This window comes from Mustela erminea, chromosome 6 (genome assembly GCF_009829155.1).
Source record: "Mustela erminea isolate mMusErm1 chromosome 6, mMusErm1.Pri, whole genome shotgun sequence".
Lineage (NCBI taxonomy): Eukaryota > Metazoa > Chordata > Mammalia > Carnivora > Mustelidae > Mustela > Mustela erminea.
The window spans coordinates 9,802,428-9,815,232 of NC_045619.1; the positions used below are offsets into that span (position 1 = coordinate 9,802,428).

General features: G+C 57.3%; 1 protein-coding gene across 4 annotated transcripts in view; it reads left to right on the forward strand.

Annotated features, from left to right (window-relative positions):
- Positions 1-12,805, forward strand: part of TMEM184B (transmembrane protein 184B) — a 43,907-nt gene that overhangs the window by 21,200 nt on the left and 9,902 nt on the right. For 2 of the 4 annotated variants that reach the window (XM_032346303.1, XM_032346304.1), the window contains exons 2-4: positions 1,227-1,475; positions 2,702-2,867; positions 12,649-12,802. In XM_032346303.1, the coding sequence (XP_032202194.1) occupies positions 1,284-1,475; positions 2,702-2,867; positions 12,649-12,802 (512 nt within the window). In that variant the 5' untranslated portion in view covers positions 1,227-1,283. The remainder of the gene's footprint in view (positions 1-1,226; positions 1,476-2,701; positions 2,868-12,648; positions 12,803-12,805) is intronic. The other 2 variants (XM_032346305.1, XM_032346306.1) reach the window with 1 other exon arrangement.

The following is a 12,805-nucleotide window of genomic DNA, read 5'->3' on the forward strand; positions in this document are numbered from 1 at the left end:
TCTGCCTACTTGTGAGCTCTCTGTCAAATAAATAAATAAAATCTTTAAAAAAAAAATAAAAAATAAAATAAAATAAAATAAGGACTGAAAATCAGTAGGTAACAAAGTAAATGTTATTAATGGCTTTGGTGCTGAGCTTGGTGCTGGGGATCAAAAGACAGAAATGCTGTTCTTGCTGCAGAGAGCGGATGGCCGCTGGGGGATACACACGAGCAAGGGACAGAGCCATTGTTATGAGGAGTATGACGGCATGTGACGTGGAGAGGAGTCTGACTGGGGGACGCATAGGGGCAGCCTTTTAGGAAGAGGGATGCGGAAAACTGAATTAAGACAGAGCAGTTTGAAAGCACGCGAGGTGGCCACAGAGTCTCCCGAAACAGCTCAGGTGGATGACGGACAGGGGGCCGGCCATCCAGGAAGTTGGGGAGAAATGTCAAAGAGAAGGCACAGCCCCTCCTCGAAGAGAGAAAGCCACCAAGTGACCTTGCGAGATGGGGAGGTGTGGCGCCGCACCGACCCAGCAGATGTTTGCTGTGTGACAGGTGCTGGGAGCCGGATGGGGCCTCCCCGGCCCAGCCCTCGGGGAGCTTGTGTTCTAAACCTGCGAGTGTGGCTTTGTCAGAGGGAGTCGGGGCGGGGCAGGGGGCAGTGGGGGGGGCGGAAGGAGAGTTCTGGAGAAAAAGAAAGCAAAGGGGTCAGGAGTGCCTGGAGCAGAGGAAGCGTCGCCAGCATGCATGGGTGGTCAGGGCAGGGACCCAAGGGAAGTGCCCATGGGAGCTGTGTGGCAGCCCAAGCAGAGGTCTGGGGGCCAGAGGCCAGCGTGGTTGCAGGGGAGCATCTCTGCAGCAGGTAGCAGAGAGATGAGAACCACAGGGAGCCACTGGCCAGTCTTGGGGGCTGTTGTACAGACAGCAGGTTATACTTTAAAGGAGTTAGGAGCTGCTGGGGAGGTTTAAGCAAAGGTGGGCCCAGGGTAGTGAACATCTTAGAAGCCTCCTGTAGCTTCTTTGTGGGGATGGGACAGTAGGGGCCAAGGCAGAAGCCTAGTGACTGCTCAGGTGAGGTGCCTGTTGCACGAATCCGGGGGAGACACAGTGGGGCTGGGCCAGGACACACGTGGTCAGAGTCCAGTTATAGTCTGAAGGTGGACGTGGAGGCCTGGAAGGTTGTTGGCCACGCTGCCGCTCCCCGGGAAGGAGGCTAACGCTGTGGTGTCCTCTCTTTAGGCCAGCTCGTCGTCTCCTGCAAGGGTTTGTCTCAGGGACCCCCGGCTGCCAGGCACCATGACGGTGAGGGGGGTCGCGCTGGCCCCAGACCCAGCGTCGCCCACGACCATGGCCGCATCGCCCAGTGTGTCTGTGATCCCCGAGGGCAGCCCCACGGCCATGGAGCAGCCTGTGTTCCTGATGACAACGGCCGCGCAGGCCATCTCCGGGTTCTTCGTTTGGACGGCCCTGCTCATCACCTGCCACCAGGTACCCAGGCCAGCCCAGGGCTCTTGAGCCGGAGAGCCGCAGGAGGGCCTGCAGAGGGGTCCTCAGAGGTGTTCTAGTCCCCATGGGGTATGAGGGCAGGCTTCTGCTCACGTCCATGGGATAGGACAGGTCACATGGGCTGCCTCGGCTGCAGGGGCCCTGCAGAGGCACACGGATGTCAGTGACCCGTTTGCAGAGGAAAAGATTGAGACATAGAGGTGGTGGGGTGCATAGGCTGTTGGCAGAGCCAGGATGGAGGGCAGGTCTCCTGTCCCCCTGTACTCACGGTCCCAGAGGAGGCCTGCCTGGGCTGCCCGAGGAAGAACGTTTGAAGAAGGGCGGCTGAGCCCGTTTGGGTCCCCTGTCAGCTCCTCTCCTGCTGCTCAGTGTCCCTGTCCCTCCTTGAACCCGATTGCTTCCAAGGCAGTTGGCTCCTAGCAGCTGGGGGAGATTTTGTTCTCCCCCAACCCCTGCCCCTGCCCCCCGAGCCCAGGACGCGGCAGGGCCGGGTATGCGGTTGTGAGAGCTGGGCCGGCACTCTGGCTGCCGGGACTGAGAAGCGTGGCTGGAGCAGTTGCTGGCCTTCATGTGTGGCTGCTAGTTCCTGCTTTCTAAAAACTGCACCACATTCTCCCCGCTTCCCCGTGGGGCCGGCAGTGCGGCTCTCTCTGACACATGGGAAAGGGAGACGCCGGGGGACAGTGACATCACTGTAGCCACTCACTGGGGAAGCGCTTCTGCCTTCTGGGGAAGCAAGGGTCCCTTCTGTCCCTCACCCGGGGTGGACGCTGCTGCCCTAAAACTCCGGGGACAAGGCGTCAGGAAGGCTGGGGTGGTGGCAAGGAGATCTGCCTTTCCATCGAGGGCCTCCTCTGTGCCGCTCGCCCCAGGTTCCCCAACTGGCTGGGCGCACAGGCCCTGGGGTGCTTGTTGCATCCCCAACCATGCTTTCCTCGGATCCGAAGAGTCCTGGGCCTGGTCTCATGGCCCCCATGTCTGTGACACTGGCCTGGGCCCCCTGAATGCACCCCCGGGTTTGTGGTGGGAGCTCCGTCGCCGAGGAGGGGTTGGGGCTCAGGGCCGAGGACTGGTCACGGCACCAGGTAGCAGCAGAGGCGAATAGCAGAGTGCGACTGTCCCCTTGGCTGTGGAGTACAGGGGTGGCGGGTGGCAGATGGGCTGCCGTGGGGGGCTCCCTGGCTGAGCCCACCCCTATCTGCCCGCAGATCTACATGCACCTGCGCTGCTACAGCTGCCCCAACGAGCAGCGCTACATCGTCCGCATCCTCTTCATCGTGCCCATCTACGCCTTCGACTCCTGGCTCAGCCTTCTCTTCTTCACCAACGACCAGTACTACGTCTACTTCGGCACCGTGCGGGACTGCTATGAGGGTAAGGAGGGCGTGCGGGCTGGGCTGGGGTGCTGGGGAGCTCCGGGTGGGCCTGGGAGCCAGGAGCCCCTCGGCCCGGGCTGTGCCCCGCTTCTCTGTCCACTTCAGGGTTCCCGTCTGGACCCCCGCATGCAGGGGACGGCCCATGTGTAGCACTTGGCCACCAGGGCTCCCATGACACTTTTAGGGACGCTGGCAAACAGGGAGCCTCCCCCTGTGCCTCTTTTCTCAGTTTGGTGTTTCTGATGGGGGTGAGCAGCAAAGACTTTGTCTGTTTGTAGACAGAAACCCCCAGGTACAGATGGGTCAGAGGCTCATCCGGGGGCCTAGGGCAAGGCAGTGGCAGGGGTGAGAGCAGAACAGGCCGGGAGCCCACATCAGCAGAGCCGGGCACTGGGTAGGTGCTCCTCAGTCCAGGATTTCTGAAAGAATAAAGGCCTTGATCACACGCCTCCTGCGCCCCTGTGAGTGCGGGTGGCCGCCTCGAATTCCCAGCTTGGCTCTGCCGGGTGAGATTGCTGAGGCCAGATGGGGCCCGGCTCTGGGCATAAGGGGGGGCTCTGATGCCTGATGTCCCTGGAAGCAGTCCACAGAAACCTGGGTTCCTGAGGAGCTGCTCACGCTACTGTTGAGAATCCTTTTCTAATCATGTGCCAATTGCAAGTGGGGGCCCAGAAGCGGCCTCTGCCCACTAGTTCCCTCAGAAGCACAGAGCTGTTCCCTGCCAGGGGGAATCCTCTCCTGTGTGGTCTAGGGGCAGGTGTGGTCTCCCTTCGCTGCGGGGCCCCACACATCGGAGTGCCTGCCAGAAGTGGGGTGCAGCCGGGGGAGTGTCTGTACCGTCCCCACTCTGTGCCCCAGAGGCAGCAGCAGACGTTTGGCTGGGTACCCCCTCCCCACCCCGGCTCCAGAAGCCTCTTTGTTCAGGCTCCGCCTGTCCCAACCTTCCTCTTGGTCCACTTAGAGGTCCTGGTAAGAAGTCTGCCTCCCTGCTAAGCATGTGTCCTAGCAACACTGTTATCCATGCCCCGCCCCCCCACCCCACCCCGCCCTGCCTCTCCGCAGCAACCAGGGAGTTCACAAATGGCACCAGCACCAGCACCGCAGCTGCGGGAAGGGGAGTTCAGGCTGCCCCGCAGTTCACCAGCTTTTCGTGTCCCAGTTGGTGGGCTTGGCCCTTGCCTTGCCCCTTCCTGCAGCTCTGCTCAGCATTTGAGACCCCCTCCCCTTGCCCTTCCATCTACAGGGCAGAGTAGGGGATGGAGGGCTTCCCTTAAAATTCAGGAAGAGGCCCCCCCCATTCCCCTCTCACCCCCCCCTTCTTGGTGTCTGAAGACCCAGGAAGGGGCAGAAGGGGGATCAGGGGTCAGGTTGTGCCGGAGGACCCCAATTTCAGAGCCAGGCAGCCGGGCTTTCACTGGGCACTGAGCAGACATTTGTTTTTCTCTTTAACAAAATTATAGCTAATATTTTACTCTCATGCAGACACTAGTGCACGCAGTTGAAACACAAAATCACTGTGACTCCTCCTCACTCCCAAGTTCACTGCATTTTCAACCCTTTAAACTTTTTTTTTTATTCTTAGAATAACCTAAAAATATGCTTATACTATTGGTTCTCAATTTTTCAATTTCAGATAGGGTTCCATAGTGACCTTTGATTGTAGAAAGCTTTGACTGGGTATCTTACCCCAATCTCTCTCACACACACACACACACACACACAATTTTCTTCATCTTTTCATCGTGACTAGACCACAGTTTTTTCTCAGGTTATTTCAGTGTGTACACTGTCACCTATCTGTAGATATTGATCAGAGCTGAGCCCTGTAGTGTCCCAGGCTAACGTTCCCCTGTATCACTTTTTCTTTTCCTCTGGTTATTGCTTGCCTTGCTTTTTGGTTTGGTCTGCTTTCTGTGGATCTATCATTAATTTCTTCCCAAATGCTTCAGTTGACTCCATGAGAGAAACCCTCCTCCGTGCTGTCAGACACACGGGCGTATCTGCTGGCTCTGGGTCTCCCCCAAGCCCTGCTCTTCCCGCTCTGGTCTTGACTGGCTGCTTTCTGGCCTCTTTTACTGCTCGGCTCTTGTCACCACCACTCTGGGATGCCTGCCTGCCTCTCCTGTGCTCAATCACCTGTTCCCTGGATGCCTTTTTTTTCCTTGTCTGTGGTTTGCTCTCCCTCTTATGGTCAGTCGTATCTTCCAGGAGCTTCCTGGCAAGAAGCGTGAGAGTTCTGGTTTTTCATTTTGCAATCTGAAAATTATCTGCAGATATTTCTACTCTATTATCCTGTTTGGAGTTTCATGGGAATCCATTTCCAAGTTGGAAATCACCCCCGCCCCTGAATTCTGAAGGCGAGTTTTCCCCCGTCTTTTAGCTTCCAGTGTCATTTTGGGAAAGTCAGCTGGATTCTGATCCTTAATGCTGGTATGTGACCTGCTCTTTGAGGATCTTGCCTTTACCCCCAGTGTTGTAGAATCCCCCAAGTGGTGGGTTCTTTATTCCTTGTGTGGGGCACCCCGTGGGCCCTCTCCATGTGGAAGCTCCCGCCCTGAGGTTCTGGGAAGTTTTCTTGTGTGTTTCTTTCATAATTTCTTCCCCTCCACTTCATCTTGCCATTCGGGAATTCCTGTTGTAGGTCGTTGCACTTCTGAATGGAGCTGAATTTTCCACCTCCTTTTTTGTTCTGCTTTTCAGGAGGGTTTTTTGTTTGTTTGTTTGTTTGTCTGTTTTGAGCCCCAGTTGTTGGTACTGGGCGGAGTATCTCCTCTCTCTGGGGATGCTGAGTACAGTTTTCTTCTGCTCCCTACCTTATCTCAGCTCCTGAGTTCCTTTGGTCTGTTGGCTTTGGTCTTTGACCTTTGTGTCAGAAATTCTCCTCAACTGTCTAGTGTCCTTGGCTATTTTTGTGTTTAAGAATGGGGCTCAAGATGGCTGAGCCTCCCATTTGGGTGATGGGGCACGTGATGTGATCCCGCCAGTTTCGTGCAGCGGTAAGCGTAGGTACCCAGCGAGGATGTTTTGATTCTGGGTCTGTTTCCCCGGAGAACAGTGTTCTCATCGGCAGGCTGAGTGGAGGGAGCGGTTCGGCCATGGGACCCAGCATCTCGCCTTTCGCATTTGGGCCTCATGCACTTGTGCATATGACCTCATTGCCCTCCGCTGAGCCATGTTCTCCCAGGACAGAACCGTCTACACCTGTTTTAGGAGTGGAAACCCGGTAGCTCCACATGGAGACTTGGAGCTAAGGTTCCCATTTGCACCCTTAGCCTTCAGGATGTCCGGTGTGTCCGGTTTGGGGCTTTCCTGGGGATCTCATTGGCTCCCTCCCTTCCTGAGTCCGTGACCACGTTGCATCTTCTGGAGTGTGGTCAGCATCTCTGGTCTGCTGCCCCTGGTGCTGGCCCCTTGTGCGCGAAGGTTTGTACCTCCCCCATTTGTTTGCCTTCCAGCAGGGCAGTGGGGGAGCAAGTAACACTAAACCCTGCAATTTGCTGTCTTCTAAGGAGGGGCTGAGTCTCAGAGTAGTTTCTACCATCTGGCAAGGTCTGTAATCCGTGTGGTGCGAGGACGGGCCATCGGGGCAGGTCAACAGGAGGGCAGACCGAGCCCCTGCATGCAGGTGTAGCGTATGATCATGCTCAGGGCGAGGGTTAGCCCCTAGAGCTGTCTCTGGGACAGCCCCAGGGAGCTCTGTGATCAGAGGGGTGCATAGGGCTGGAGTTCGGAGGAGGGAGACTGCACTGTTGCCTCACGCAGGAACTGTGTTGTGAATGCTTTTTTTGTGGTGTTTGTTTTCCCGCATGTTTTTCCTTACTCTTAGCTCATTCTCGCCTCCCAGTTACTGGTGGATGTATTACCATCCTCACTTGTACTCGTGAAGAAAAGACCGAGTTGGCTAAGAAACAGGATTACCTAGAGAGTCCCTGCCAGAGGCCAGACGCAGCCCTGGGTCTCTGGGTCCCCAGAATGGCTTGCGTCAGGCCGGGTGGAAGAGGGCAGGCCTGCGTCGTCCCGTGGAGGAGCATGGGCTCTGTTAGGAGGGGGAGTTTCCATGAAACAGGTAAAAGAAGGAGGCTGCCTTCACCTTGCTTCAGATTTTGGACAAACCTCACTGCCTGGAATCTGGCCCAACGTGAAGCACCGTCTGAGGCAGAGAGACAGGACAGCGGGGGTAAACGGAACCCAGCCGAGTGCCGCAGACGCAGGGCCGCACGGGCCCCGAAGGCCGGGGTGCTGCCGTGGGCCCCGGCACTGACCGCGCAGTTGGTCGTAACGAAGGAAGGTATTGAAAGGAAACCAATCAGAAAAGGCATCACGGGGCACCTGGGTGGCTCAGTGGGTTAAAGCCTCTGCCTTGGGCTCAGGTCATGATCTCAGGGTCCTGGGATCAAGCCCCGCATCGGGCTCTCTGCTCAGTGGGGAGCCTGCTTCCTCCTCTCTCTCTCTGCCTGCCTCTCTGCCTACTTGTGATCTCTGCCTGTCAAATAAATAAATAAAATCTTTAAAAAAAAAAAAAAAGAAAAAAGAAAAGGCATCAGAACAGTGATCTGGGTGACAGGGAACAGCAATAGGTAGGATCAGTGAGGGCAGACAGGCCACGAGGGAGGAGGGATTGAAGCAGTTTGGGGCAGAGCCTGGCCCACCAGGGCTGTGGCCCACTGTGTCCATTGCTGTCCCTGGTGATCTCAGAAAAAGAGAAGGAAGCTTGTTCTGAGGCCCCTATTCACTGAGCACAGAAGATCTCTGTCCAAAGTAGTCAAAATTAAGTTTTCTGAGCTCATCCTCGAGTTATCTGCCACGTGGAATGCCCCCACGTCTTCTGAGATAACCGAAGTATTTGTGGGCAGCCGAGAAGGCCAGGCCTAGGGGCCAGCTGTAGGTGCAGAAGGCGTGTGGGGGGAGCGAGCTTGGAATGGCTAGTGGCCCCCAGGGGCCAGGCCACTGAGGTTCTGCGCCCGGAGTGTGGCACTTGGCCAGGGTCCAGGGAGGGGTTATTGAATGAACAGACAGGTGTCCTTGTCTGACCTGCTTGTGAGGACTTCTGACTCCGGGAGCTGCGGGCAGGGACAGCCGGAGTGCACTTCTTGGTGGATCCTCTCTGAAGCCCTGGGGGCTCCCCGGGGCTGTGCTATTGTGGGTGCCTGTTGTGGGGGAGGCTGGGTGGAGGGCGGCCCTTTGGACTGTCCGGGAAGTCCGGGCAGCTGTGGGTTAGAGATGCTGCCAGTGAGGAAAGAAGTCCTCAAGTGTCAGGGTCAGAAGGGACCTGTAAAGACTCAGCCTCTCTGCTAAGAGGTCCCCCTGGCCTCTGATGGCATGCTCCCCCTGGCACAGAGCTCACTAGCTTTCATCTCTGAAGATGGCCTGTTGGCAGTTGTTTCTTATATTAGGCTGAAGGCCTAGGATCTACCTCCAGGACCAGATGGGTCCTGTCTGATGCTCTGGACAAGGTCGTGCCCCTTCTGTGAAGACAGTAACCCTGATGTCTTTTCCCCGGGCCTCAAGGCTCTAGTTCGATACTCATTTCATCTCCCATTTTGGTCAGTTGCTCCTGATTTTGTGCATTTGTTTCTAGTCCATTTAAGATTTGGTATCTAAGGGGTGCCTGGGTGGCTCCGTTGGCTAAGCGTCTGGCTCTTGGCTTTGGCTCAGGTCATGATCTCAGGGTCGTGGGATTGAGCCCGAGTTGGGCTTGGTGCTCAGTGGGGAGTCTGCTTGAGATTCTCTCTCTCCCTTTGTCCCTCCTCCTCTCCCCTCTAAAATAAACAATTTAAGGTTTAGTATCTAGAATGGAACAGAAAATTCCATTGTCCAGAGCAGGAGAGAGAGACAGAAGGATCATCCCTTCCCTTCTGGATGCTCCCCTCTAAACGGGAGGGCCTGGTCGGTGGGTCCCTTGGACACTCATATATCCCTAGGGCCTAGCACGGAGCCTGGCACAGAGGCTGTGGTTAGTACTTAGGGAGGCAAAGAGTCATTCCATGTCTCTGGGGCCTCTCGGAGGAACAGCCCGGAGCTGTGGTCCGAGGGGCAGTCAGGCACCAAGCTGCTAACCAAGAACCACACTCCACCGCTGGCCTCCAACCCAGCGGGTGCTGTCTTCTCGTGCCCAGGCCGCGTGTCTTCGTGTTTCTTCCCAGGGTGTGCGTTGAGTTGTCTGTTGTAAACAGCCTTGTTGGGGCGGGGGTCGTGTTTTGCCTGGCCCAGTAATTTCCTACGAGGGGGTCGATTTGTCCAGATGGTCAGTGGGTGCTGGTGTGGGCTGTTGGAGTCATCTCCAGGAGACTCGTACTGTGTCTCCCTTCTCTGAGAACATGTTACTGACTCACTGATGATTCTTTAAAGGAAGCCGTCAGCCACTCGATATCTTTTCGACGGGCTGGGCCGGGAGAGCTGGGAAAAGTCCAGAACCTTGAACTGAGAGATACGGATGCCATGGGATGATTCTGGCCAGTTGAGTGCAGAGCGCGACAGGGACAGACTGCTCAGCCCTGTAACTCAGGAGGGTGCTGACGTGTGTGGTGACGCAGGAGAGGATGTGAGCTGGAGTCAAGCTGCTCACGGCAGTGGCTTGCAAGACGGCCTGGCTTGGGAGAATGGCTCTGGACAAAGGGAATGATGAACCTTGGCCCCTGGGGCTTCTCTTGAGAGGTCCGTATTTCGGGACTTGTGTCTGGTCCGCGCAGCCTGCGGAAGGATGGGCTCTGTGGGTGAGAAAGGAGTGCGGGCCTCTCCGAGCCACACCCCGAGTTAAGGCCCTCCAGGAGTCCGAGGCAGGCTGGCAAAGAGTTGGCAATCTGGAAAGAACACTGGGTACTGCGGCGTGGGTACTCCGTGTGAACTCAGCCTTAGCGAAGGAGTCGCACTTCGCCCTTGTCCTCAAGGAAGGAGCTGCTGTTACCCCGGCCTGCAGGTAGGAAACCGTGGCACAGCACACTTAGGAAGCAACGGAGCCACCGTCCACATCCGCTGGCAGTCTGGCTCCCGGGTCCGGGGCTTCCCTGCTTGGTGACGCTGCCCCCTTCATACGGGAAGGCTCGGCCGGATCAGCGGCGGGGTCGTGGAGTGTGGAGCGAGCCTGGCTCTGGACCGGGGAGAGGGGGTGTCTCAGCGGGGCCTGCCCCTGAGCCTCAGCAGAGGCCCCAGAACATGCTAGCATGGGAGGTGTGAGAGCTCCCGGCGCATCCTGGGAACTTCCAGAGTGGTGTTATATCATGCGGATGTATGTGCATATACATAGAGATGTTATGTAGACACGCAGACACACACACGTGTACATATGCATTTGTTCTGGCTGTGTAATCACCCAGACTAGTGTAAAACGGCCATTCCTTTTGTTCACGGACAGTGTAGTCCAGGAACGTGGACGGGGCACCGTGTGGGTAGTCTGTCCCTGTGCCCTGCTGTCTGGGCCTCCACAGGGGGACCCTCGGCTGGGGCACCCCCAGCTGGGGGCGTGGTGTCCGCAGTCTGGTGCGCTTGTGGGTCTGGCACTTGTCGCTGGCATCAGCTGGGGCCTCCGGTCCTCCCACCCGAGCCGCTCTGGGTAGTGTCTCCACGTGGACTGGCTTGGGCTCCCTCGGAGCAGGGGGGCTGCAGCTGAGGGCAGGTGTCTCAAGAGAAAGCAGCAGAGGAAAGAGGCCTTCTCGAAGCCCTTCTAGCAGCACCTGTGCTGTAGCCACCCCGGGCTCCCCGGGGTGGGAGGGAGGGAGGAAGACCCTATGTCCCCTGCAAAGGGGAGCCAGCATCCCAGGGTGTGGCCATCTTTGGAAGGTACCACTGGCCACGCTGTAGCTGGAGCCAGCTTGGGACGGGCATGTCCATCCTACTTGGCCTCGTGTGGTTTCCGACAAAGGTGGTCAGCAGGCCGACAGATTTGTTTTGATGCCTCCTCCCCGGCCCCAATGCCCCATAGTTCTTGGCACTGAAGAGTGCTTTGGAGCTCAGTGGAGACTGCCGCAGTCCCCATGTTTCCCGAGCTGCTTCCGGGCCAGGCAGGCAGCGTCCACAGGCCCCAATGGGGGACCCTGGCCCCCGAGGAAGACCAGCAGATAAACAGTAGTAGCCCCCTAGTGGGCACGACTAAGGCCAGCCACTCTTCTGAGTAATTTGGGTACTCAAACCTCATACCCCCTGGCAGGGTAGGTGCCTCTGTTGTCTCCATCTAACAGATGAGGAGACTGAGGCACAGAAAGGCTCCCAGCTAATGGGGGGCAAACCCTCTACTACATCCATAGACAGTCAGTCACAGCACCGTGTGGTAGGTGCCGTGGGTCATGCTGAGATGGAGTGCTACCTGGAACCCCCCACCTTAGCTGGCACGTGAGCCCCTGATAGGTTAGGTATACCACACTGCAGACATACATACTCCTTCCCAAACTGCTGAAGGCCCGCATTCACCCGTAGATCTGTCGCCGGGATCGCGTACTCTCCAGCTCAAGGTAGCCCCGTGGTCGTGGTGTGCCAGGTGTGTGCCGAGTGCTGTGGCCATGCTCTGGGGAGGAGGTGGGCCCCCTTCTAGGGGCTGCAGTCCCGTGGGAGCGGTCAGGGATCATGCTAGCCAGGCCCCGGGGCAGGAAACACGGCCCAGCATCTGTAGGTCAGCCGTTCCCTGGGTGAGAACGTGCCAGCCTCCATGAAAGGGGCCAGAGACTCTCACGGGGTCTCATGGGTTTCAAGGACGCCAGCAACTCAGAGGGAGGGGCACCCCAGGCCGTGGGAATCAGCAAAGGGAAGCACATGGAGGATGTCATAACCTACGGGGAAAGAGGGGCATCTAGTTCCCGGGGAAGGCCATGTGGGGAGTGGGCAGGGGCCAAGTCACTGTGGAAAAATCTCGAGAGCCAAGGTCAGGGCTGTACCTGGAGCAGTGAGGGCCTCTGTGCGACAGGGGGGACAGCAGGGACAGATGAGGAGTCCTCTGTCTGCAGGGTCGCAGGTACTCCCTTGCCCTTCCTGTCCTCTGACCCCACTTGGACCCTCATGCCTTTGCTGCACACTCGAGTTCCCACGCTCTCGGCCTGACCATCCTCCGGTGCCCTTGCCTCCTGGTGGTCTCTGCGGTACTCCTCCTGCTCTCCAGTCTCCCCGTCCTTGCTCCTGGCGTGTCCCCGTGTTCTTGGCCCCCTGCAGGCCTCAGCCTTTATCTTGCTGACCCCACAGAAGTCCTCTCGGCATGCTGTGGTTCTAGCGTTGACAACGTACCTCAGTGCTGCCTGTCGCTGCTGCAGAGCTGTGTCTCTGTGGTGCCCTCGAGCCACATCCGGACAGAGCTGGCCCAGCTGCCCCACACATTTGTGCTTGATTTTTTGACCTTCGTTGCCACCCAAGAGCCTCTACTGGCGTGCGTACTAACCTTCCCCTCTGGGTGGTTGAATGGACAAAGGTTGTCCTGTCTTGTTCCTGCTGAAAATTTCTCCTGAAATTTTCTCCAGAGAATGTTTTATTGTTTTGTTGTAAAACTCTGATCCGTAAGACACACACATGTACACACGCATGCACACGCACACAGTAACAAAGCCGGTAGGTACCGGCTTTGAGCCCCAGAATGTGCTCCCCAGCCCCCAGCGAGCCCAGCCCCGTCTCCCCCTGCAATCTGGAACTTCGTGCTTATCACCATGTGTCTCTTTACGGGGTGACCAGCAGTGTACGTGCACGTACCGCACACAGTGTGACTCAGCTTTGCCTGGTTTGGTAACCATTGGAATATTCGCTGTGCGGGTCCCTGCGTCCCCGCGGCCCTGTGACCGTGGTGCCTCCACTCTGTGGCTGTTTAGAATCCCACCATCTGTTTGCCCAGCCTGCTGGTCTGAGTGGTTTTCTCTGGACATCTCTCACAGCCCTGGTCATCTATAATTTCCTGAGCCTGTGCTACGAATACCTTGGGGGAGAAAGTTCCATCATGTCGGAGATCAGAGGGAAGCCCATCGAGTG